The 26,154-nt window shown below is 34.5% G+C and overlaps 3 protein-coding genes across 8 annotated transcripts; 1 reads left to right on the plus strand and 2 right to left on the minus strand.

Moving 5' to 3' along the window:
- Positions 1-1,940: 1,940 nt before the first annotated feature.
- LOC131621436 (kinesin-like protein KIN-5D) lies at positions 1,941-8,459 on the plus strand. 2 transcript variants are annotated; one of them, XM_058892482.1, is made up of 23 exons: positions 1,941-2,420; positions 2,632-2,863; positions 2,960-3,089; positions 3,387-3,542; positions 3,658-4,134; positions 4,412-4,509; positions 4,615-4,771; positions 4,861-4,930; positions 5,092-5,168; positions 5,266-5,319; positions 5,403-5,483; positions 5,577-5,688; positions 5,837-5,923; positions 6,025-6,200; positions 6,291-6,452; positions 6,533-6,640; positions 6,742-6,900; positions 7,004-7,087; positions 7,164-7,369; positions 7,455-7,556; positions 7,644-7,753; positions 7,843-7,994; positions 8,101-8,459. In XM_058892482.1, the coding sequence occupies exons 2-23, from the start codon at positions 2,694-2,696 to the stop codon at positions 8,329-8,331; spliced, it is 3,159 nt and encodes a 1,052-aa protein (XP_058748465.1). In that variant the 5' UTR covers positions 1,941-2,420; positions 2,632-2,693; the 3' UTR covers positions 8,332-8,459. The 2 variants fall into 2 exon arrangements, with proteins under 2 accessions (XP_058748465.1, XP_058748466.1); XM_058892483.1 differs by having other exon boundaries at positions 2,658-2,863.
- A 3,925-nt stretch (positions 8,460-12,384) lies between these two features.
- On the minus strand, positions 12,385-18,744 carry LOC131621384 (uncharacterized). The gene is made up of 7 exons (XM_058892423.1): positions 18,711-18,744; positions 17,967-18,605; positions 17,691-17,890; positions 17,370-17,604; positions 12,994-13,658; positions 12,888-12,909; positions 12,385-12,842 (listed from the first exon to the last, which is right to left on the minus strand). The coding sequence occupies exons 1-7, from the start codon at positions 18,742-18,744 to the stop codon at positions 12,385-12,387; spliced, it is 2,253 nt and encodes a 750-aa protein (XP_058748406.1).
- Positions 18,745-20,148: 1,404 nt separating this feature from the next.
- On the minus strand, positions 20,149-25,717 carry LOC131621437 (agmatine deiminase-like). Of its 5 annotated transcripts, none has more exons than XM_058892485.1 (12): positions 25,517-25,717; positions 24,633-24,725; positions 24,431-24,538; positions 24,236-24,349; positions 24,034-24,123; positions 23,841-23,925; positions 23,636-23,691; positions 23,466-23,544; positions 23,009-23,143; positions 22,024-22,256; positions 20,637-20,795; positions 20,149-20,453 (listed from the first exon to the last, which is right to left on the minus strand). In XM_058892485.1, exons 3-12 carry the CDS (start codon positions 24,518-24,520, stop codon positions 20,370-20,372), a joined length of 1,125 nt encoding a protein of 374 aa, XP_058748468.1. In that variant the 5' UTR covers positions 24,521-24,538; positions 24,633-24,725; positions 25,517-25,717; the 3' UTR covers positions 20,149-20,369. The 5 variants fall into 5 exon arrangements, with proteins under 5 accessions (XP_058748468.1, XP_058748467.1, XP_058748469.1 ...); XM_058892484.1 differs by having other exon boundaries at positions 24,633-24,730; XM_058892486.1 differs by having other exon boundaries at positions 24,633-24,730; positions 25,511-25,717.
- Positions 25,718-26,154: the final 437 nt, after the last annotated feature.

The raw sequence follows: 26,154 nt of genomic DNA on the forward strand, positions 1-26,154 counted from the left end.
TTGATTAAAATAACACTCGGATTGGGCCGAATTCATTGCTTTGTCCACCCCAAGTGCTTGATGAATGACCTGGTATAATAGGTTGCAGCTAACAGCTACTTGTAGTTGTCGTTTACTCCACAACTAACTGTATGAGTTAGTTATTTACTTTTCAATGAGATGATTATATATTTTTATCTGCTTATGTATAATATATGTCTTATAGCCTCACACACCATTCAATGTACCTTGTGTATATAGGAGGAACAAAAAAAATCTCAAAACATCAAAATAACACGCCTTACGTGTCTCTCCATGTGCTTGGCACATGAAGCAGTTATGGAAGACCAATTTTAACTGTAAAAAACAAAGAAAAAATTATCTAAACGTAAACATGACTCCTACAAAACTACTTTTTAAGGAACAATAAATTACAAAAAAAAAATGAAGGCAAACTAACAACAAGTTACGCCACAACCCCTTTTTAAATTGTAAAATCAATCCTCTTAAAAATTACGTTTATGATTCTATGAGGTATAACATTGCTATGCATGAGTCTTTGGATTCTTTGAAAAAGACCCACTAGTGTTAGGAAGTCAAAAGTGTCGAATACAAATTGTATGAAAGCATAATGATTTTTGGAACATGTTTGATCATTTTATTTAAAACGGCTTTCAAGATTATTTCTCCCACATTAAAACCTCAAATCATTGGTCCTACAAGTGGGAAAACTTCAGTCAAGTCCACACATGCATGTTTTCATTCTACCATATGTACACTAGAATATCTATTGCCTTAAGTGTATATCTTTTCTCTCGTGGTTCTTTCAAAAAGTTCACAAGCACCTCTTTCTCCACATACCGTTGAAATATATCAAATATGACATCCTTTACAAAGTCATCTTGGTATTTAAAGATTGGAAGCTCTATTCAATGAAGCAAATGTATCCACACACTAAACAACTATACATTGTTTTATGTTCGTGATCATGTCAAATTTTATTTCTATCATAAACAATTTTTATTTTGCTAAAAAGAACACTCGACAAAATATACTGAATTTTAGGAGAGCAAGTGTTCTTGTTAATAAATTAAGAAAGATATCTCATAGAAGTGGCTGAGAACCATCAATTTCTTGAATAATCTAATAAAATTCATGTAATATTTTTTCACCAATGACTTATGAACTACAATCCAAATCACATGAGTTAGAGGTTCAACTTATGTTGCAAGACAAGTTCTATAGAATTTGTTAAAGAATTTTATTTAACCTAGAATAAAACATTTACTATTATTTTATAAACCACAACTATTGATGCATAAAAAAGAGGGGAAAAAACATTTGAGAACATAATAATGTAAGTTGCATAATTTTGTACCATTTGAGTCAAATAAAATAATGTAAGAGTTTTTTTTTTAATGATAATGATATAATATTTAAAATTAATTCTTTAAATAATAACTATTAAAGATGATGTTATGGTTGAAAATAATTTTCTTGAATTCCGTATATTAAAATATTGTTGACCTCTCCATAAATATATTATTTATAAAAGTTTCAACCTTACCTTTTGTTTGAGTGAATTTAGCGTTTGAATATCAAACTCACCGAAAAATCAAAGCATCACCGATTTAATTTTAAAAAATTAAAATTTTAACATATGTCACCAATATAATTCTGTTTCATGAAACAGGCTTTGCGGTGGGACCTTCAACGTGATATTGAAGGCCAGCTTTCCTAATCAGTGACATAAAACGTCACATTGAGTTTTTGTTTTTATATATAAAATAAAATCAAAATAATCATTCTCTTTCTTCTAATCTTTATTATTCTTTTTCTTATTATAAACAAATAAATAAATAAAAGTAAAAATTCTCTTTACCCAATGCAACAAAATTTCAAATTATTGAAGTTGAAGCAAGAGAAAGCCGGAGGACAGTGCTGCCTCTTTCGTTTTCATTTTCAAATTTTTTATTTTTGTAAAAAAATAGGTTTAATTTCATACTGACGCACCTTGTCTTCTTTATAACGGTCGGATGATCCGAAAAACGGCCTATATTCACGCCGTTAACTTCCCAATCATAGTCAATTACCGTCACTTTAATTTTCAAACGCCCCGTAACGGAACTGTAACGGACTTTAAATTCAATTTTTTAACCTTTTTTAAAATCATTTCCATCTACACAAATCATTTTTTTTCTTTTTTCAGCTCACAAAAAGACGCTCTTTCTTCACCACACACACAAGCTTTCTCTATAGTAAACAATTTAAAAAACTTAACAAATTAAAAAAAAAAAAAGTGCTTCTCTAGTGCTTTTGCAGTGAAGTGCAATTTATAGTGTTTTTAAGTCTTTGACTTGAAGCTTTCTTTCTCACACGTGAAATTCTGTTTTGAATAGAACACTCTAGAATCGATTAATTGAAAAGCCGGCACTATCTCTGTAAGTTCCGATTTCGATTTTCAATTATCAATCATCAATTTTCTATTCCACATTGTTCTCTGTAACCGTTTCTTCGTTTTTCGATCCGCGAAATTCTTCAATCTTCGCATTCACTCTGTAATCGCAGATCGTACACCGAAATCGTTATTGTTGTTGTTGTTTTGATTATCGTTATTGAAATTTTTTACTGAGATTAGTTTAATTTGTTTAGGTTTCGTTTTCGTTTTCACCGATTAGGATTTGATTTGGTTGAGATTGGAAGTTGGAAGTGTAATGGAGGTTCAACGAAGAGGTGGTGGATTGGTGCCGCTATCGCCGTCGCAGACGCCGCGTTCTACTGATAAGCCGGCGCGAGATCTGCGATCTGCGGATTCGAATTCGAGTGGTTATAATAAGTATGATAAAGAGAAAGGAGTCAATGTTCAGGTTCTGGTTCGGTGCAGGTGAGTTTGACTCGTTCTGACTCGGTACTGAGTTGATGATTGAGTTTGTTACTGGTTTTGAACTAAGGTGATCGGTTTTTTTTTTTTTTTTTGCAGGCCGTTGAATGAAGATGAAATTCGGCTTCATACACCTGTTGTGATTTCGTGTAATGAGGGAAGAAGAGAAGTTGTGGCTGTACAGAGTATTGCTAATAAGCAGATCGATAGAACCTTTGCATTTGACAAGGTTTTTATGCGTTTTGACTACATGAATTGAATTGTATATTTAAAATATAGATAGTTTATTTGATGTTGTTTTCATTTTGCTAACTGCATTCTGCAAAAGGAAAAATATGTTTCTTAATTGAGTCATGGTTTAGCTCGTGAAAAGGATATTTAAGGAAGATAATTTTACTAATTCTGCATTCAGATTTCCAGATATGATAGCGGCATTCAACATTGAATTTTGTGTATGAAGTTCATTAATTATTATGGCAAATATTTTGTAGCAACTCTCTTATGTATTTGGTTTTTATTGGTTTAGGTATTTGGCCCTACCTCTCAACAGAAAGAACTGTATGATCAGGCAGTGTCTCCTATTGTGTATGAAGTGCTTGAAGGCTACAACTGTACAATTTTTGCATATGGACAGACAGGAACAGGGAAGACATACACAATGGAAGGAGGTGCAATAAAGAAGGTAATTCATGCAATGCCAGCTTCTCTCTCTGTGATTATAGTTTATAATTCTTGATATTTCTTCATGGCTCTCTGCTAAAAAATTAAAATGCATTTGTATGTACTTGATTTCGTAGAATGGTGAATTTCCAAGTGATGCTGGTGTCATTCCAAGATCTGTGAAGCAGATTTTTGATATATTAGAAGCTCAGAGTGCTGAATACAGCATGAAAGTAACATTTTTGGAGCTTTACAATGAGGAAATAAGTGATCTTTTGGCCCCTGAGGAGACTACAAAATTTGTAGATGACAAGTCTAAGAAACCCATTGCTTTAATGGAAGATGGGAAAGGGGGTGTTCTTGTCAGAGGATTAGAAGAAGAGATCGTTTGCACTGCAAATGAAATTTACAAGATATTGGAAAAAGGTTCTGCGAAAAGGCGTACTGCCGAGACTCTTCTGAACAAGCAAAGTAGCCGTTCTCACTCCATATTTTCTATTACAATTCATATTAAGGAATGTACTCCCGAAGGTGAAGAAATGATTAAATGTGGGAAGTTAAATCTTGTGGACCTGGCAGGCTCTGAGAACATTTCACGTTCTGGTGCAAGAGAGGTACAGATGATTAGCTAAATTTGAGTTAACACACGCTTTTCAAAGATATTATTTGGAATAATTTAAAAACCCGATTTTGATGCGCATATGTTACGGCAGATTACTTATTTAGTGTGTAAGAATATTGTTATCTATTGACTGTTTTAGAAGTATACACGCATAGAAAATTGAATTACCCCTGAAGCTGTCCATTATTAGTTTCTTTTCTCGGCTGGCATTATCTGAATACAAGAGAATGTCTCCATAGCTTTAGAGTTTCACCAAAATATACTTGCAGGGTCGAGCAAGAGAGGCTGGGGAGATAAATAAAAGCTTGCTTACACTTGGTCGAGTGATCAATGCTCTGGTTGAGCACTCAGGTCATGTTCCATATAGGTATAAACTGTTGCAAAGTAGTATCTAGTTAATTCTCATTGACATTTTTCTGTTTTTAAATTTGGAGGATGATTTTTATATTAAAGATATGTCTTGTTCTACCAGAGATAGCAAGTTAACCAGGCTGTTAAGGGATTCTTTGGGTGGTAAGACCAAGACATGCATTATTGCCACAGTATCACCTTCCATTCACTGTCTTGAAGAAACACTCAGTACCTTGGATTATGCACACCGAGCTAAAAATATCAAGAACAAACCAGAGGTCACTTTCATTTTTGCTCCACTTTGGTCAATCTTTTACTCTTTTTATCAGTCAGCAAAGCATATCTAATATCAAGTTTTTTTTTTCAGGTTAATCAGAAAATGATGAAGTCTGCAATGATTAAAGATTTGTATTCTGAAATTGACAGACTAAAGCAAGGTTGCTAACTGTTCCCTTATTAATTAATTTCTGTAACTATGTTTTTTCCTTCTGTTTTTTTCTCTCTAAATAGAAGAAAAAAAAAACAGTATGTTGGTCAACTTGCTTCCCTCCCTCCTTTAACCGTTCAGTGCTGAAATCTGTTATTTTCGTTTATGCAGAGGTGTATGCTGCAAGAGAGAAAAATGGAATCTATATTCCGCGCGATCGTTACCTTCACGAAGAAGCTGAGAAGAAGGTTCCTTCAAAGTGTTTTAACTGTTTTAAATGAATTTTAAATACTGTTATAATTTTGGAATCATTGCTAATCCTAAATTTTTACAATGTTAATCTAGGCCATGACTGAAAAGATAGAACGAATGGAACTAGATGCAGACTCAAAGGATAAGGTATATTCCTTTCTTAATTATTCTGGGTGTCGATAATGATTGTTTAGCTATTGAAACAAGAATACGGCATGATATGTGTGCAGAACCTGGTGGAACTTCAAGAGCTCTACAATTCTCAGCAACTTTTGACTGCTGAATTAAGCGAGAAACTTGAAAAAACTGAGGTAAGAGTTGCCGTGCGAAGTCACTTCATTCTTTTGTCTGGACTTCTAATCTGGTCTAGAACAAGACTTAAATTCTTGTATTTGTATTCTCAGAGAAGTCTAGAGGAAACTGAACAGACATTATTTGATCTTGAGGAAAGGCACAAACAAGCAAATGCAACAATTAAGGAAAAGGAGTTCTTGATATCAAATCTCCTAAAATCTGGTTAGTCATTTGTTTTTCCCTTTCTCAGATTGGTTGTATGTCATTTGTCTCATGTCGGAATAGTTATACTTCAGCTTTAGGTTACTGCACAGGCAATACTGTATACTTCATTTTATTTACTCTTTACCATTTGTCATGCCTTTTCTAGAGAAAGAACTGGTAGAACGTGCAATTGAACTACGAGCAGAGCTTGAGAATGCTGCTTCGGATGTGTCAAACCTGTTTTCCAAAATTGGTTAGTATAATGCTCTAGTGATTTTTTATGGGGTCCCCATTCCCCAATTGGAGAATTTCCTGCCTATTACATCAGTCATAAATTACCTTTTTCAACCTTAGAGCGCAAGGATAAAATTGAAGAAGGAAACAGGGTGCTTATCCACCAATTCCAGTCCCAGTTAGCTCAGCAACTTGAAGCTTTGCATAAGACAGTTTCAGCATCTGTAATGCATCAAGAGCAGCAACTGAAGGATATGGAAGAAGATATGCAGTCTTTTGTATCAACAAAATCAGAGGTGGCTATTCCGAATGACACAGTTACACGATTGCTATTTAAACTTCAATTTTCAGATTTACTGACTTCGATTTGATTTATGCTTCTGAAGTCTACTGAAGATCTTAAAGTAAGGGTGGGAGAGTTGAAAAACATGTATGGTTCTGGAATTAAAGCTTTGGATAATCTAGCCGAGGAGCTTAAAGGAAATAACCAATTAACTTATGAAGACTTGAAATCTGAAGTCGCTAAGCATTCGTCTGCCTTGGAGGATGTAAGTGGTCTATTATCTTCCTTAAAAGTCATTTTTACTTATACTTTTTTGTCTTGTTTAACTTAAATTATGTGCTTCAGCTTTTTAAAGGAATCGCCTTAGAAGCTGATTCATTACTGAATGATCTTCAAAATAGTCTCCACAAGCAAGAGGCCAATTTAACATCTTATGCTCATCAACAGCGAGAGGTTTGTATTTTTTGTTGGTTGACCGAACATCCATGATATATTTTTGGCTGATTGAACTTATGACTTATGAGAGTTTCTGAATTCTTTGCTATTGCATGCAGGCACATGCCAGAGCAGTCGAGACTACACGTGCAGTATCTAAAATAACGATGAACTTTTTTGAGACAATAGACAGGCATGCATCAAGTTTGACCCAAATTGTGGAAGAAACACAATTTGTTAATGATCAGAAATTGAGCGAGCTTGAAAAGAAGTTTGAGGTGACGGCAATGTCTCTTTTCTGATAGACAAATCATATTTAAAAATGTTTTTACTTGTTTTCTTCTTTTAACTGTAATGTTTCTCATTCTTTACTCGGTGTAGGAGTGCACTGCTTATGAAGAGAAGCAACTGCTGGAGAAAGTAGCGGAAATGCTAGCAAGTTCAAATGCTAGAAAGAAAAAATTGGTAAGTTCTGTCTAAAACATGACAATTTTAGCCACACTGCATTCAAATAAAGTTAATGTGTTTTTGTACTTGTTAGGTTCAAATGGCCGTTAATGATCTTCGAGAAAGTGCAAACTGTAGAACCAGTAAATTGCAGCAAGAAGCATTAACCATGCAGGATTCCACTTCTTCTGTCAAGGCAGAATGGATGATTCACATGGAAAAAACAGAATCCAACTATCTTGAGGATACTTCTGCTGTGGAATCTGGAAAGCAAGACCTTGCAGAGGTTCTTCAAATCTGGTATGTACATATTCTAGGGCATTGTATTTTGTCTCCAGTAAATGTCTCTTCTGTTTACTGAATCCTGCTGAACAAACAACAACAGCCTCAACAAGGCAGAAGTAGGTTCACAACAATGGAGAAATGCTCAAGAGTCATTGCTAAGTTTAGAGAAGAAAAATGCTGCGTCCGTGGATACTATTGTTCGGTAAGTTTTGTAATGCCTATTCCGTAAGAAAAAGTCAAAATACAATTCATTTTTTGTTAACCCTTTTCCCTATTGCTTTATGTCTAGGGGAGGAATGGAAGCTAATCAAGCTCTACGGGCCCGATTCTCAAGTGCTGTGTCAACTACAGTTGAAGATGCAGGAATAGCCAACAAGGATATTAACTCATCTATTGATCGTCAGTATCTGAAGTTATATATACGCATGATTAGTGCATTAGCAGTTTTAAATATAAATTTCAACTTACAAAAGTTTAAATATTTGCAGATTCATTGCAACTTGATCATGAAGCTTGTGGGAATTTAAATTCCATGATTACCCCATGCTGTGGTGACTTGAGAGAATTGAAGGGTGGTCATTACCACAGAATTGTGGAGATAACTGAGAATGCAGGGAAATGTCTTCTCAATGAATACATGGTAAGGAAGAGACTCCATGCAACCATGCACAATTCCTCACCTGTTCATCCATTACAATATTTGTTGTTTACTAAATTCTAATTTCGAATGTTGTTTGAATGCCTAGGTTGACGAACCATCTTGTTCAACACCGACAAGAAGACTCTTCAATTTACCAAGTGTTTCATCCATAGAAGAGCTAAGAACACCATCTTTTGAGGAACTTTTGAAGGCATTCTGGGATGCGAAATCTCAGAAACAAGCAAATGGAGATGTTAAACACATTGGTTCATATGAAGCTACTACTCCTACTCAATCAGTAAGAGATTCCAGAGTTCCTCTTACCGCTATTAATTAAGACCTTATTAATCAAGACCCTCGATATTCTGTAAATAGCATATTTGTTCAGATGTAATTCTATAAAATTATATATATTTATTTGTTATTATTTTTGGGAAATAGAGGAAAAATGTTACCTTTTTTATAGTTAGTTTCGCTTCTGCAATTGTCCGTAGAGGTAAGAAATATAATTGTGGGAGTTTGCATAATGGTTTTTCATAAGCAAGATTCTGTTATAATTAAGCATTCCTATCACATTGAAGTCTGCAAATAAGTTAAAATTAAATTGTAGAGTTTTCTTTTTTAAAAAGCAAATTGTAAGAATTGTACAATGTACTAATGAGATATGTTTTGGTACATGGACAAACACACCAGGAAAACAGATAAGGAACTAACTGAAAAAAGAAAAATGTGCATAACTCGACATATGGAGCCATGTTCTCATCGTGTTTGATCAAATAAAGTATTTTGCTTTGTTCATCCTCCTAAATACGTGTGCTGATGATGTGGGTGATACTTTACCATAAATAAGAGACAAGGGGAGAATCCCATACATGGGAAAAACTGTTGGTACAACAGCCTGGTCACATGTGAAGAGATACTTCTCTTAGATGTAGGGTAAAGAGACAAGTTTTGGAAGTGGATAGGGACAGATTAATAGGTCCCAGGTCAAGGCTGTCTGTGATAAAAAGCTGCAGCTTGGAATTGGAAGTACTTGTTACATTCAAAAACTTATTTTTCTGTGTTTCAGTAATTGCTTTTAACATTACCATTGAATCATGTGGAAAACAAATGGAATCTCTCATCTGATAAGGATGGGTGATATGTGATGATGGCATCAGTACCACTTGGAATTGGACTTGACCAGGACCACAAATTTGTAGACTTGCTGGTTAATACTCCAATTATTGGTGGGAATAGGCCAGACCGACTAATAGGGGCATACGGCCTAACCTACACAGGCCCAGACCAGGCCAAATTTTTTTTTTTAAATAGAAAAAACCTAGGCTTTTATAAAAACCTATTTAACTAAAACGACTAGACCACAAGTCATACAGAAAGCTATATATATATATTAATTATTGTTATAATATTGTATTCATACTTTGAATCAAAATACAAAAATTAAGCTTAGTCATTTTGATGAGCGGATAAAAATTAATCGCTATAACTTTATGAACAATGCCATAAGTTATTTTCTTAAGTTCTCTCAATTAAATAGTATCCAAAAAATATGTTAAAAGGTAAACTTGAATAAGTAAACGCAAATAAACATTTAGTCTTGTTAATCTTTTAATTTGTTAGTCTATTTAAACATTAGTTAAATTTCTTATTTACAAATGCTCAAATAATATAGGCTTTCATGTAGGCTCTTAGGCCAAACAGGCATTCGAAAAGGCCAGGCTTAAGCCTAAAAACATGCCTTTGATAGGCCAGGCTAAGGCTTTGAAATTTTGGACAGGCTTGACAAAGTCTAGCTCAGTTCAGCCTATTCCCACCCCTAACTGCAACTAAAGCTTAGAGAGCTTAAGCCTATGTTTGGAAACTAGTTGGATTTCCGCTACCGCACGTTCCTAATCATTTCTACCGTGATTTATGGAAGCAAGTATGTGTAGCTTTTAAAAAACGTGCGTTACTACTGTGGTTTCACTAAAAACCCAAACATGGGCTAAGACTACTAACCAAGAACATGAATAAAGTATGTGTATAGCGTGTTTTGATTTAGGTCCCCTGAAGTTTTTTTTTTAATTAAAGGCCCCTTATAAAAACATAAATTCTGGATTTACCACACCCTTTTATCCTATTTGCTTACTGGGCTTTGAAGCATTGGCCACGGTGGAATTCCTTTGCTGACTCACCCATTTTCTTCAATATATGATTCTAGGGTTTGTTGTCCCCTAAATTGGCTTCACCCATTTTCTTCATCGCGTGTCACCGTCCATCAATCAGAAGCATGGTTGGATGCAGTTCTCGTGGGAGCACTCTTGATTCAGCATCGTCTTATGGTTTGCCCAGATATGGTTGTGGTAGAGCAATGAAGATGTGGGTCGCCAACACAGTGCAAAACCCCAACCGAAAGTTCTGGAAATGTCGAGGTGCTGGGGTGAGTTTGTTTCTGTAGAAATTTTAGAGCAAGTTTTGATTTTTCTTAATGCTAACACATGTGTAACTCGTTTTTTATAGACCGAGAATAGCTGTGAATTATTCCTATGGGATGATGAAATTGGAGACTTCAACAAAGGGGAAATTGTTATTCATCCATTTTGTAAGAAATGTGATGTACTAGAACTGCAATTGGAATCAGTAACAGGCAAATTGAAGAAATTGAAGTTGAAGTTTGAAGCTCTTAAAAGGAATAATATGCAGCTTAAGATAGCAATTGTGTTATGTTGTTTGATTGTTGGTTTGTTTTACAATTTCATGTAATTTGTAGTTGGGTCAATATTGCCATTGCTTAGGCTTGAGGCATGTAATTTTGAATGATGAATCATGTAGTTGGGTCAATAGTCTATTTGTTTAGGTTTGATTCATGTAATTGTTCAGTAGAATGTAATTTTGAAATATGTTATTAAATGAAAGTAATTCTGATTCTGTAATTCTGTAATTCTGATTCTGATTATGTCAATTACATTAAGTTGGTTCAATACCATTACAAAATTCTGATTGTGTAATTATGATTCTGATTTTGAATGAATGTGTTCAATAGCAATACATTTAGTTGGTTCAATATCAGTACAATGTCAGTTTTGAAACATGTAATTTCTGTTAACACTATAAGAGTTGGTTCAATAGCATATTATATTAAGTTCTTAATAGCACTGTATAAGTTGTTAGAACAAGAAATGTTCTGATCAATATTCTGTGTTTTGATGATAACATTATATATGAATTTTGTATAAGACAATGTGGTACTCTAATCCTTTGCATTTTCCATTTCAAAAAATATATAAAGAGTATGCACAAATCAGTGCTCAGAAGCAACTGACTCAGAAAGTTCTGGATGGATTCATCAGAACATGCTCTGGCAAGACATCAGAAGATGGTCATGCAGAATCAGAACATGAACTGGAAAGCATCAGAAGAATAGAAGTCAGAAGAACAAGCTCTGAAGTTCTGATGGTATCACGCTCAAAGCTCTTCAAAGTCTGAAGACAGAAGATGCTCTGCACCAAAGCTGATGACTCTGATATTCAAACGTTGTTATCTACAAAATCTGAGTCCAGAAGAAAGTACAAGATGAAAGGCTGAAACGTCTAATCTCTGACTGACAAAAGGAACGTTAGAAGCTACAAAAGGCAAAGTCAGTAAAAGCAGTAAAAGCAGCAAAAGCAAGGCTCGAGGTAGTTGACAAAAGTGTGAAACATTAAATGCAGCGTTGTACTATTCATGCAAAGCATTAAATGCTCCCAACGGTCATTTCCTCTCAACGCCTAGAAATAGAAATTCTCATCAGAAGCTGAATACACAACACTTGCGCGAATATACAAAATTGCTGTCAAATTCAAAAGCTTACGAACTTCATCTTCAACCTCACAAACTCTTGTAATATTTAGTGAGTGTTAAGTTTAGAACTTAAGAGAAATATCATAGTTGTGATTACAGCTTTATTAGAAGCAAATCTATACTCTTGTAAACGTTATTTTTACATTGATTCTAAAAGGATTCCTAGAGTGATCAAGTTGTGATCTGTAGACTCTAGAAGACTTAGAGGTTATCTAAGTGGAAAACCATTGTAATCAGTTGGATTAGTGGATTAAATCCTCAGTTGAGGTAAATCACTCTAAGGGGGTGGACTGAAGTAGTTTGGTTAACAACGAACCAGGATAAAAATCATTGTGTTGATTGTTTTTATCTTCTAAATTTTTGAGATACACTTATTCAATCCCACCCTTTCTAAGTGTTTTTCTATCCTTCATAAGTGTGCATAACAACACTGCACCAAAAGTGTTACATAATTCAGTCATAACAAAATTATGCACAAAACAACACTGCACCAAAAGTGTTGATTACAAAACAACACTGCACCAAAAGTGTGCATTACAAACAAAAGTAGAAACAACACATGCTAAAATCACTTCTTTTTTGGAGTAGCCTTCTTATGAGTACCCTTCCCTGCCCTCTTAGGAGTACCCTTCCATGCCCTCTTAGGAGTACTATTCTTTGCCTTCTTAGGAGTACCTTTAGTACCCTTCCTTGCCTTTTTAGGAGTAGTCTTTGATGGCTCCTCTTCCTCAGTGTCCATGCATATTGGTTGCTCAGGGTCAGAACTAGGACCTGTGAATGGTTTAGGTTTTTTGAACCAGTTCTCCTTTATCCTCTCACTTGACCTCCTTCTAATTGGTTTGACAGCTATCTTTGCCTTACCCTTGTTTAAGTTACTTGTTGAGGCTTGACTTTGAACATGAGAATTTATGTCTGATAGGCTACTAATCATATCATCAATGACATCCCCAAATAATATCCCAGTCAGGCTTTCTGCATTGATTGTCCCAGTTTGACTTTCTGCATTGATTGTCCCAGTCTGAGTTTCTGCATTGTTTGTACCAGCTTCTTAACTTGCATCACCTTCTTCACCTGCATTTGGTCTTATTCTCTTCTACAAAAAAATAAACCAGTTACATATCCATCAAACTTTAACATTATATAAAAACCAGTTACATATACATACTAGTGTCATTACCTTTCTTTTCAATGCATTTGGATTTTGTCTTTTTCTCTTGCATGACTTCACATTATGTCCCACCTTGTCACACTTAGTGCATCTATAAGATACACCAGGTAACCTTCTTTTGGATCCTTCTTCATCACTTTCCCTAATTCTTAACTTCCTTGGCCTACCAGGCCCCTTTTTGTAATTAGGAGGTAGGAGCTCTTCACCTTCAACCTCAGGCCACATGTCATTGCCATTTATGGGACTAACAGCAAATCCATAGCACATCATGCACATGGCATACTTATATCTTGTGTTATATTCATAAACAAAATCCTTTGGGTTCTGTTGTCTAAACCCTAATGCAATGGCAACATGTCTACACGGAATACCTACTAGTTTCCAAAGAATACAAGTACATGACTTTTTAGCAATGTCAACAATGAATTCTTGTCTGTTATAAGCATGGGTGACCTGAAACTTTTCTTCAATAGCCCAAGTTGGCAACCAATGACCACTCATAGCTACCTCATTATCTAGTCTTTTCCTAAGAATATGCATCACTTTGTGTGGCCACTTGTCTAGCTTCAATGTAGAAGAACTCCACTTATTCATCATATATTTTCTAATCCATTCACACATAGTCAAAATAGGTTTATCTCTAGCAATTAAAATAGTGGCATTGAAAGACTCAGCTATGTTATTCATAAGTACATCACACCAAGGATAGAAACTAAAGGCATGTGTAATACGGTGAACTGACTTTATTCGAAATGTCGCGGTAAGCAAGAGTCGCCACCGACTTTTATTTTATCCAAATTATCAGAAAGGCTAAAAGAACAGGAAAAACCTTTTAAATAAAAACTGAGTTCGGGGGGTAATTTATGCAAAGGGAAGGTGTAAAGCACCCTTTGCATCCATGGTTTTCCATGGGCTCTTAATTGCTTTGCTCTTTTGAAAGAAAAGTGTAGAAAAGAAATAAGACTTTAGCTTGTAAATAAGCGTAGCTTTTTGAAGATTTTTGAGAAAAGGGTAGAAAAAGATTTTAAACTAGAGCATGCAATTAAGGGCAAATTACCTGGTTAGATGAAAAATGTTCTTTAGCCTTTCAGAGCTATCCATACCATAGGAGGGTAAGGAAGCCCTTTGATTTGGAGGTTGAAGGGTCGTCGAATTATCGTTCACCATAAGACTGTCCCATGCCATAGAGGGGCAGGTAGTCTGAGGGAAGGATCAGAATAGCCATCTTCGTTAGGCAACCAGAGGATACCTCCGCACTTCGTAGGCAACTTCGAGGGACGCGGTCATATTTGGCGAATCGAAGGCAACATCATTAGGGACTTATGACCTTGAGAATGAACTGAGGGCAACACTGCTGAGGTATCCTCGTATTCGAGGGACAAGGCTATTTTGCAAAAAACACAAGGCAACAGGCAACAGGCAACAAGAGAGGTACCATAAAAGGTGTGTGGGTGCAACAATCACGTAATTAATTCAGAAATTATCTTATAATTAGTTATTCAAAGCTCGATTCAGGGTTATCACTCCCTAGGATTACTAACCACGCAATAATATAATATCACAGTTTAAGTGCCTTCAAGGCCACACAATACAACCTCGAAGCAGATACAATATTATGGGGAAGGGGAAAAAGAAACCAGTGGACCAGTAGTGCAATAGGTTTGACATAAATAATAATTAAAGAAAATAAATCAGATAGGTTTTAGGGTTACCGACGATTGAGCTTAAGAAGGCAAAAGAAAATTAAAAATAAATATGAAATAAGACTTAGCTTTTGATCTGATATGGTTCGTAGTCAGGGGTAGCCTCGGGGTTAACCCTGAAAAATTGGCAAAGCAAAGGTAGACAGAAAAAAAGAAGTGAGTGTAGGCGGAGTTCATTATATTTGAAGGCAAACCCTAATTTTAAATAAAATAACAAATATTTAAATAAGGATTAAATCGGGACTTAGCTTCGTAATAGGCGTGGCGCGTAGTCGTAAGATGTCTGATAATAACCCTGAAAAGAAAATACACAAAGAAATATTTTTTAGTGTATGGCTAATTCTCGCAAACCCTGATTCGGGCGTAAATTAAATAAAATATCAGATTTAATTAATTATTGGTTTTTAACCTAATTAATTAAATCGATCATAATAAAATTGGATTTTTAAAAGATTAAGACTTATTTTTAATCAATTAATCAAAATTAATTTATTAATTAAAACAATTTAAACAAATTTAAACTATTTTAAAACAAATAAAATAAAATCGAATAATCGATGAATAAAAAATAAAATAAAAAATATTATTAAGATAAAAAGGGTTTTTTAGAATTTTGTAGAAAAAAGAAAATTTTTCATATAAAATTTATAAATAAGATTTATGTAATAAAAAAGAAAAAAAATTGAAAACTTAGCTGGGTGATCCTGTGTGGCTGGCGCTAAAGGAGTATGGTACACCCTCACTTTGGTAGGCGCAGGATCACTGGAGGATAGGATCTGACGGCTGTGATGTTGAGTGTGCATCATACGCGTGTGAGTCTTAAAGCGCAGGATCCATTTGGATTTAAAAAGCAACGCGCGCCTTTTCTGGCCAGTACGAGGGCGACACGTCTTCGTCTTCAACCTTGGAGATTCTGCATATGCGCTTTTACAACGCTTTTTCTGAAGCACTGTGAAAGGTCTATACTTTCCACACCTGCGAATAGCGAATACGACCAAAACAACAAAAAAATGCTTCGCGGACCCCTCTATTAGGATCGTCCAAGCCTCCTGATCTCAAATATACCACTTATTTCTCCTGATTTTGCCTTAATCACAAAGCCCTAATCTGAAGGATAAGAACCCTAAAACGGCAATCCATAGCAATCGTGCACGAAAATGCAATTAAATGTCCAGAAACGATCTATGTATCATGGCAAACAAGAATATGCATTCAAATAACATTAATGAATTGTGAACAATGCAAATCGAGCCAAATTCGAAAGTGACAAACCGTGACTTATTGAGGATGATTTTGAGAGCTTTGATTCGAGAGGATGATCGAGACACACTCAAAGATGCCTTAGGAATGCACTGGGATCAATATAACCTCTTGAATCGACCTCAATTTGAGAATTCGAGTTTGACTTTTTTGCTTGCTTTTGAACTCGGATTAGGGTTCTTGGAAGCCAGAATTTCGTGAACTAGGGCTCTCTACTGGTTGTGTTTATATATTAGAAGAGTTTAGGTCCACAATTGTAGAAGGAATCTTGCCATATCTTTGATTGAATTTTGAAAAAATATGATTGAAATTTGGTTCATGAAAGCTTCTAATTATGGCCAAATTTGTTTCAATCATTCCAATTCCATCTTGCACGAATTTGTTATGATCTAATGAGGATATTTGATTGATATTTGGCCTAAAATTTAAGCAAAATCATATCTTTATTTAATTTGTTATTTTATATAATTAAATCATGATTTAAATGTATAAAAATCATAAAATAATTAATAAAAATAATATAAAATTGAAAGATATGTTTTTGGGGCGTGGATGGGCTTAGGATAAGGATTGGATGAAAAGAATATGGGCTCATTTGAAAATGTTTGGGATTTTGGACCTTTTTCCTTCATGCACCCTTGAAAATCAGTGAATTTGTACACCTTGCCATTTCCTCATACTTCAATATTTTTTCAAGTTCTTAGACTTTTTAGAAACCTTAAAGAGTCCTCTAACCAATGTTCTTGGTCCCATGTCAAAATGATTTTCCATGCTCCTTGTGTGTTCTTTTGAAAAAGATGGCTTTTTGTTGAGTTTTGAAAAGGACCTATAATATTTTGGTCCATATATCTCAAATGAAACATTTTTAGACTTGGCATGTGAGAGACAAAATTGTAAATAATCCAATTTCCTTCAAAATGAGCTTTGGATGGAGAATTTCTGATGTTCCATGTAGGAGTTATGGCCAGTCAAAGTTTAGTTGACTTTTCCCTATGAAAACCCTAATTTAGAAACTTTTGGAATTGTTGATTTCTGATCTTTCCTTGATGAACCATGATCAATTCTTGATCAAATGGTGAATGATACTTTTAATATTAGGATGTTGACAAAAAATCAGGAGTTTTGACTGTACTTTGACCACAGTTGACTTTTAGGTCAAATCAGTCGACTGTTGACTTTCTTAGCAATTGAGTGATCGATCCTTTGAATTAAAGCCTGAATTTTGTCATCGAGGTAGTTTGAAGCATCATAAACCATATGAGGTGTATTGGAGCTCTTGATCCATTGATTTTCTTCAGAATAACACAAACCCTAGTTTCTTGAGCCTTTGTTTAGGAGAGATGTCTTTGAGCCTTGGACTTTGGTATGAGCTTGAAAGAAGAAATGAGATGGGCAAATTTTGGGGTATGACAGCATGCTTACACCAAGATTTAGTAGGAACTGCCATTAGCCATGTCCAAGCCTTTGGATCTACAACCTTCAACTCATTCATCTTCAATGTCCATGCTTGTTGGTATGTTGACTTGGCTGCTCCCATCATTAAGTCTCTTATCAATGCCCCACCATCAAACTTTTTCTTAAAATTTGCATACAAGTGACTCAAGCATAACCTATGTTCAATTCTTTCAAACATTTCTTCAAACACTTCAACCAGACCCTAAAACAAATGATAAAATTTGACATTAGAAATAAGAATTGAAATAAAATGACATACAAATATGGATAATTGAAATAACCTACTACCTTTTGTTGTTGATCTGAAATAAACACATATCTTTTATCTTGTCCAATATCTTCCATTAACAATTGTATAAACCACCTCCATGATTCCTTTGTTTCTGTTTCCACCACTCCAAATGCCAAGGGGAAGTATTGGTTATTTGGGTCTCTTCCAACAGCAATCAAAAGTTGACCTCCATACTTGGTTTTCAAATGGAAACCATCTACCCCATGAAGGGTTTACAACCATTTATAAACCATTTTTTACACCCATCAAAACAGAAATAAAATGATCCAAACTTTGGTTGGATTGAAGGTAAAGGCCTACTATGTTGATCTTCACAGTATTTCCAAGATTAACCCTAAGCAACTCAAGTGCATACCTCCACAAGTTTACATATTCCTTGTCTGCATCTCCTTCAATGATTTTCTTTGCAATCAACTTAGTTTTCCATGCCCTACACACAGTTATCCCAACAGAATAATTTTGCCTCATGTCTTGGATTATGTCACAGATCCTTACCTTGTCAGAGGTTTGCATCTTTTTAACCACAGCCTTAGCCACCCACTTTGAACTTGCACTTTTGTTGTCCAAAATCCTAGCACATGTGTGGGTGTCTTTTATAGTCTTGATGGCAAAAGTGTGCTTATGGCCCACCTTAGAACAAATCATTAAAAACCCACATTTGGCCTTACATTCAACCCTCACTCTATACCCCTCATTTTTTACAAAAGTAATTTCTCTCCAATTTAATATTGTCCACTCCCGGATGGTCTCTCTAAAGTCATCTAAGGTGTTGAACTCCATACCCCACTTAAACTTAAAATCCTTATTAAGCTCCTCCTTCTTAAACTTCTCAAACCTAGGCCCTTTTTCATCCTCTGAGTTATCAGGATCAGAGCTCAATAAATCTTCACTAATATACTCATCATTATCACCTTTAGATGATAAATAAAATTCAATCTTTAAATAAGAAACTTATAAACTTACATATGATAAGCTTATTAGTCATCAAAGGATAAACTACAAGAAAGATCGCTTACCAGTGAAAAATGAAGAGTTTACTTGGTGAAGCATTAACCAAAGGGATATATCAAATGATAGTTTATAGGCAGTGCGCCTAACGGTGTTTTGTAAGATGTGTTTCCATGTTTATTATAGAGTAGATTATCATACGATGTTTTGCCGGACACATCAAAAGTCTAGATAATCACGTGAGAACATGTTTGTAGGTTTTCTACTATATCATAATTTCCATCTATAGTTTCAAATAAATTTTTATACAAGAAATAATTAATAGAGCATAAAATTATTCACTTGTATCATGTTATCATGAAAACTAAAATTAGAGGTCATTGGTTATCATACATATTGTTGTAATGTGTTGTCTATACATGACTTATTGTATGTATTATTGTAATGTGTTGTTTGTAGATGATTATAGTATGTGTACCTAATTTTGTATACTTGATGTCATGTGGAAAAAATTGCTTGAATAGGGGGGTATAATTTGTTATTTCATTATGTTTTTACATAAGAACAAGTATGCGTGAACTATCATATCACTTTGATATTAACAATGAAGTTCTTGTTCATACATGTTGGAGCAAATATATGTTCATGCTTACATATAGTTGTGGTGTTGAACAAGAATAAAGTCTGTGTGGTTCTGAGAAAGAGTAATGCACACAATCCGCTACAAAAATGGAGTCAGTGATGGTGTTGAACAACTAATTTTCACCTGATATTAAAATGAGTAATGCACACTACTAGAAAGTATGAGACATTGCATTAGGAATGTGTTGCATTATGATATTGTGGTGTGTTGAGAACATGTTAGATGTTTATGTTTTGGCTTTGAATTTCCTAGACATTTATTCGCATTTAGATCATAACTCTTTGCTCTTGTTGTGGACTGGGCTAAATGCTCGAGATTTTAGTGGATCGAGTTACACGGAGATTGCAACTAGGATCGAGATGTGACAGGAAAACATTTCAGATTGGTGGTCAAATGTCTTGGTGTTTGATGTCCCTGTAAAGTCTCCAACAACTAGCAATCTTTGTGTTTAGAGTAAAGATTAGCTTAGGCTTTTTCTTGGAGTTTCATTTCTTTTTGTTTTAGGGTTTATGTTTCTTTCAGAGAAGCTGGCCTAAAGCTAAAACTTGAAATTGTTGTGCTTGGAGTTTTTTTTCTTTTTGTTTTAGAGGTTATGTTTCTTTCAATGGAGTTAGTCTAAAGCTAAAACTTCATGCACCTTTCCCTTTCCCTAAACGTATTCCATTACTCTCAAAGTTCTTCCTTTTTCGGTCCAAACATTAGGCCAAAATCTTAATAATCTGAGCATTGTTATTTGAACATAAAAATCTAACATCAGATACTGACTACTGATACAACATATAAAATACATTGATAATTAGTGAGTTAGATTTTAGATGAGAGATAAGACAATATAAAATTGAAAACTGTATCAAACTATGGTGTAGATATCAACTTTTATATTGACATCTTTTCAGTATATTCAATCATTCATGAGAAATAAATCATGTTTTCACAATTTAAATATCAATTATGTTTTATTTTCAATGGCTTTCCATTTATCTGCAGACACTTCAATGCAAGCTATTGCATATGAAAATCAAGCAATTAATCAATCATCCTAATAAAAATAACAATACATATCAACGTTGCTGGGAGAGTATAGCTAAATGGCTGGTTGTTGCTGAGTGATGCAATGTATATTTCCACCTGACAATACAATCTCCCTGGAACCTTCAATTCCCACAACCTAGGAACCAACAAAAATTATAAAATGTCATCAGTATCCAAAACTACTCAAATAATACTTAAATGATAGTGCAACAACACACTCTTTAAAATATTGCCATATGGTTATTATGGCATAACAACTCTTCAACTGAAAAGAAGAGTATTTCAACAATTAATGATTTATAAAAAAACAATTACTTACTTCATGATGAGGGAACGTCTTAGACAGAACTCTAATAGCTTCATCATCCCACTTTTTATCTCCAAATTTTGGAACAATGATAGCACCATTAGCAATGTAAAAGTTTACATATGAAGCAGCAAGCCTAGTACCGGGAAGTCTTGGCTTGGCGCAGTCATTCTGAAAAATATAGAATTAGACCATAACATCCAATAGAAGTTTATTGTGTGTAGTTGCATGAATAAGTTAGCAATCAGAAGTATAGTAAACAGTAACATTCATTCTTAACCATATAAGGTATCAATCTTAACACAAGTTCAGTATATTATTTTTCATATCAGAAGTTGTAGGATAGCCATTAGAGTATCATAATTTAAAATCTACTTGATAACAACTACAGAACTATTGGCAATATTTGAGCCGTTCGTTTTTTTTTGTGTTTTGGAAACACATATTAAAGCTTGAAATCTTCATCCAAAACCCATGTCTTAATACGCCGACTGCTAACTAACTGTATTCCGAAGATTGCAGTGCCTAGCATAAATTATTCAAAAGTATGTAGGTTCAAGATAAATAGAATCTAATTTTTAATTTCTGATTCCTTTTACAGAGTTGAAATTTAAATTACTTGAAAGGAAAACAATGAGAGGATGCACTATTCTGAGTATTGCATGCAATGGATCACTTTCTTAAAGTGTCGCCAATCGCAGATGCAGAAAAAAGAGGTTTGTTATACTACAGTGCTATAACACTATTATTTGACAACATTTTGTATTAAATAGCGTATCACAACAATAGCAGTTTGTTCAAATTCCGTTACACTATAGCAAACCGCTATTTGACAACATTGCTTTCTAGTAATTAGCTCTTCCCAATAATACATACTATTGAAAACAAAATTGACTTGAAACTTCAATAACCGAAGTATCAAATTATGTTAGAGATGTAATCATATGGTAACCCTAGGCTTTCGAGCTTTCCATATAACCATACACTAGAGACTCCATTAAAGAAACACCACACCCAATCCTTTAGAAAAACAACTATGCAAAATGCAATGCAAGCCAACCAAAACAGAGAAAAATTCTTAGGTCTGCCTATGTAGTTTTTCAAATGGTACCCAATCCAATGATATATGTTTCACATCATCCTCACAACCAACTGAACTATGTATTAACCAATATATAAGGCCTGGGATTTGAAAAATGTAAAATCACCTGGCCAAAGAGAAAAGAGCAGGCCTCAAATATGACATCTCAAACTTCTACAACTGCTGATCATACAACAATAAAGGTACACTCCAATAGAATTGTGTTTGTATTTTGAAAATTACTGTTTTCTTATATTTTCAATCATTTAGGAAATAAATTTAAATGGAAAAAGAAAGAAACAAAATTTGAATGTTTACCTGGAAAACCCCCGCAGCCTCTTTCTCCGTCATGTATAGTGGATCCGGGACATGGAGTTTAATGATTTCCAATTTTCTACCATTAGCATCTGTTACACTTGAAAGGAAAACATATGCTTCTTCAGATATTTCATACTGAGGATCAGTTTTATCATCAGTCCAAGATAGCAGAACCACACCGGGCCTCGCAAAACAGCAGATGTTATCAATATGACCGTTTGTATCGTCATCTCCTGTATAAAAACTTTAAATGTGTGGAATTACACAGTTTTTCGATAATATGTTACCATGTTGGAGTCGTGTGTGAATAAAGTAGTATTGTAATTAAGTATCATCAACATAAATATCCTTTTGTAAAAAATAAATAAGGATCCTAAAAAAATTGTAAGAACATCATAACAAAATAAAACCACCACCAGCCTCCTGTTTCTTTTTGTAGAAAATTTGCTAATAAAAACGATTGAGGCAAAATTCGATGTTATTAACTCCCAGAGACTTCTCATATTTCGTATTTAGAAAGATGGAGAGAAATGAGTCAATTTTATCTTACTTTGTTTAATTTCTACAAAGCAGAAAAATACTTACGTGGTAATCAATATGAACTAATTGAGTGAGATCTAAAACCTTATATGTACACGGTGATAGCATAGTAAAAAAATACAGAAATTAATCTCTTGACAGAAAGTGGATTCTACACAAGAAAACAGCCGGATTTCACTTATCATACTTGGTGATAAGTACCATGAAATGGTTGTAAAACTTTTTATAAGCTGCATCTTGCATTATTCCATTATTCGGTTGGTTTAACGTTGAATTACGGTATTTTCTCATATATAAATTCTTCTTATCCAAAACAAATCTATAAAATTATGATAAATGTCCATATAAAATGTTTAGATGAATACCATATTAAATATCCCGTGCAAAATACTATCAATTCATAGGAAGATTCTCAATCTATAAAATCAGTATCAAGTTTACTTACCATATAATCCACGAGGCAACCATATAACCTTCCTGATTCCAAGATATGCCTTAAGTTCATCCTCTATTTGGCTCTTACTCAAATGAGGATTCCTGTTCTTGTTCAATAGACAATCTTCTGTGGTAAGACATGTTCCTAAGAGAAGAAAAAATTACTGACGTAAACAGCAAAACATAAAAATTACAAAAGCAATTCAGTACAAAGATCCAAGTTTAGAGCAGTAAATCTAAGTAAATATAATCTGGTCTCAGAACAGATTGAAATGAAGATAACAGGCATTACCAAAAAAACATGAAGGTAACAGATTATACCATATTCATGAACATAACATATACAAAGTAATTCTGCTGTCCAAGTACCTAATTACCCTTATTCTTGTTCAAGAATGAATCAGTACAAAAACTAATCTTAGAGCTGGATAACTAGCATGCCAACAAATCACTGCATTTACTCTTACCTTCTCCATCCACATGGATGCTTCCGCCTTCAAGCACCATAGAATGCGAAAACCTAGGAATCCTCTCAACATCCAAAATCTACAACAAATATGGTGATAGTACCAAAATCAGCAAGTGATTACAAAGTTACCACAGCTAGAAAACAAAAAAAATATTCAACCACTGTTACCTTCCTAGCAACATAGGTGTCAAGACTCCAATCACTGTAACATCCATCTTCTACACCTAAACATTTTATAAAGTTCGATTAGTTTAAGAACCAACAACTAATACACTACAATTCAATGAATCACATATGTTTTTTTTTCCCTTTAACCAAGCTCCTCAAATCACAAATCCTAAAAGATCTAAATATCAAAACAATATGTACTCACCTCCCCAACTATTAAAACTCCAATCAATCCCCGCAATCCTATGTTCTGTATCACCAGATTTCGACGTTCCTCTTTTCACAACAAACTGTTACACAAAACAAAGAAAAACTCATTCATCTACAAAAACCACAATCCGTAACGCATATTTAAAATACCAAACACATAACCAAAAATTGATCCACACGAAACTCACAGTAGGTCCAATGTCACGAAACCAAGAATCATTTGAGCAAATCTCAACGACTCTTATATGCTCCGATAGCTGACTCCGTGCATTTTCCCACTAAAAACCAAACCAAAACAAACCATATCACATAATCATAAACATAAACAAATTTCCAGAGCGCTATAAATCAATAGCAATAGTACAGTAAAAATTAAAACCATTTACCTACTTGAGCGGAACAAGCGCAAACGGTTACTCTTTCGAATCTGGAGATCGCGGACGCCACCCTAACAAACACACGTTGAGCATGAACAGCATTGTCACGCCAATTATCAGCGCGTTCCTATCACGCAACAACACAGAGATTAATTAACACAAAACACAACAAGAGAAAAAATGCATGAGGTTATAATATAATACTTACAGGCCAACCCATCCAACACTGCGTATGGGGTTCCCATTCCGCAGGCATGTGAAATCCGAGAGAAGAAGGTGTATCTTCGAGATGCATCATGCAATATTATTCTCGGTTCTGTAGTTTTTGCTCTGTTCTTCAGAATCGATTTTTGATGGGAAAAAAATTAAGATGATATAATTTAATCAAACATGTAATATGCATGACTTACATTAGAGAAGGTGGATGCGTGGTCACTTCGAACTCTTCACCGAGCAAAGAGAGGAGTGAGAATACTTTTTAGGTTCATTTTCTAATATTTAACCTGCGCTGAATTAGACCATTTAAACCGTTCTAGACTCAATTATCAAAATATCTTTTTTTTGTTTAAAAAAAATAAAATAAGTAATATGATTATTAGAAGACAGTTATTTGATTTATTTATATTTGGAAGACAAAATTGTTAGGTGACTTTAGTGAAAAAAGAATCCTAAAGTAATGGAATCGAATGGGGTCCTGGCTACTTGCTTTTTCTATTGTGTATGGTTCCTATGTGGTGTTGGACACTAGTGGTTTTCAAAGATTCTATTGTGTATGGTTCCTATGTGGTTATTCCGCCACTTTCTGTTGATAATAATAAAAGGAATCTTTGAAATACAAGTAAATATAATAAGAAATCGTCGAATCTCAATAGAAGAAGAAAATCGGTGGGCCCAAGAAAGTAAAAAAAACAAGAGCTAAAGGAGAGTATGGTTAAGTCCGTAGGGTGTACCGAACATAAACCGAATTGGGCCTCCAATTGTCACTTAAGTCAATCAGCAAATTGAAATAGAAGAAACCCTAAGTCTAAAGAAACAAGGGCCGCCGTTCATCATCTTTAACGAACAAACAACAACAACGAAGAATGAAAACCCCATCTCTCTGTTTCTATTCACGGTATTCACACTCTCATCTCTTTAAACTCAGCTAACAACAAACAACACAAAAACCTATCCTAATATCAAGAATACCGAAAACTAGAGCCATCACGAAATATACAGCAACAACATCTAATTCAAGTATACATTATCACCACAAGCATAGCAACATGTTTTGAGAAAGAATACGGACACTTACAAGATCGGAGCAAGTCCGATGATTTCGATCGAAGACCAGAGAGGAGATAATAGTGTTGCTCCGTGGTGTGAAGATGCAATTCAGACTTGTTTGAGCGACTGCATCAGTTTGTTGTTTGTGTTCAAATCGCTATTGCGTAGTTGCTCTGTTACGGATATGGAGATGAGGGCAGGAAGGTGATGGAGTTTCGGTTTCAAACAGATGCCAGATGATGCAATATTGATGGATGCAGGCCTGCCCTGGGCCTGGGCAAGCAGGTGGGCCCATGGCCTCAGAAAAATTAGATCAATTAAGTCACTTAAAACATTCTTATAATTCAATTAATCATAGAAATAAACTTTTTACCAATTAGACTTAGAAATTGGATCAATTAATTCACTTAAAAGATTCTTATAATTCAATTCATTATACTTGGATTTTGAATTCTTTAATGATTTGCATATGAATTCTTATTTACATTAAAATTCTTTTATTCTTAAAATAATTCAGACTTCAAATTTTTTATATTATCTTCGAGATTTATCTTTATTTAGAGGCTTGTAAAAAAGTTTTTTTTGTTAGGGGTCAATTTTTTTTGTCTCGGGCCTCTAAAAACTCAGGACCGGTCCTGGATGGATGTGGTTTGTATATGCAGATTA

This window comes from Vicia villosa, unplaced genomic scaffold, assembly GCF_029867415.1.
Source record: "Vicia villosa cultivar HV-30 ecotype Madison, WI unplaced genomic scaffold, Vvil1.0 ctg.000004F_1_1_1, whole genome shotgun sequence".
In the NCBI taxonomy this organism is placed as follows: domain Eukaryota; kingdom Viridiplantae; phylum Streptophyta; class Magnoliopsida; order Fabales; family Fabaceae; genus Vicia; species Vicia villosa.

Coding starts and splice junctions, on each gene's coding strand:
- LOC131621436 (XM_058892482.1), top strand. CDS start 2,694: ATGGAGGTTCAACGAAGAGGTGGTGGATTGGTGCCGCTATCGCCGTCG. Junction 4,135..4,411: donor CACGTTCTGGTGCAAGAGAG/GTACAGATGATT, acceptor ATATACTTGCAG/GGTCGAGCAAGAGAGGCTGG. Junction 5,320..5,402: donor ATGCAGACTCAAAGGATAAG/GTATATTCCTTT, acceptor ATATGTGTGCAG/AACCTGGTGGAACTTCAAGA.
- LOC131621384 (XM_058892423.1), bottom strand. CDS start 18,744: ATGCTTCACCAAGTAAACTCTTCATTTTTCACTG. Junction 18,606..18,710: donor AAACTCTTCATTTTTCACTG/GTAAGCGATCTT, acceptor TATCATCTAAAG/GTGATAATGATGAGTATATT. Junction 12,843..12,887: donor GAGAATAAGACCAAATGCAG/GTGAAGAAGGTG, acceptor CAAACAATGCAG/AAACTCAGACTGGGACAATC.
- LOC131621437 (XM_058892488.1), bottom strand. CDS start 24,520: ATGATGCATCTCGAAGATACACCTTCTTCTCTCGGATTTCACATGCCT. Junction 23,926..24,033: donor TTCGTGACATTGGACCTACT/GTGAGTTTCGTG, acceptor TTTGTGTAACAG/TTTGTTGTGAAAAGAGGAAC. Junction 23,144..23,465: donor CATCCATGTGGATGGAGAAG/GTAAGAGTAAAT, acceptor TTCTTCTCTTAG/GAACATGTCTTACCACAGAA.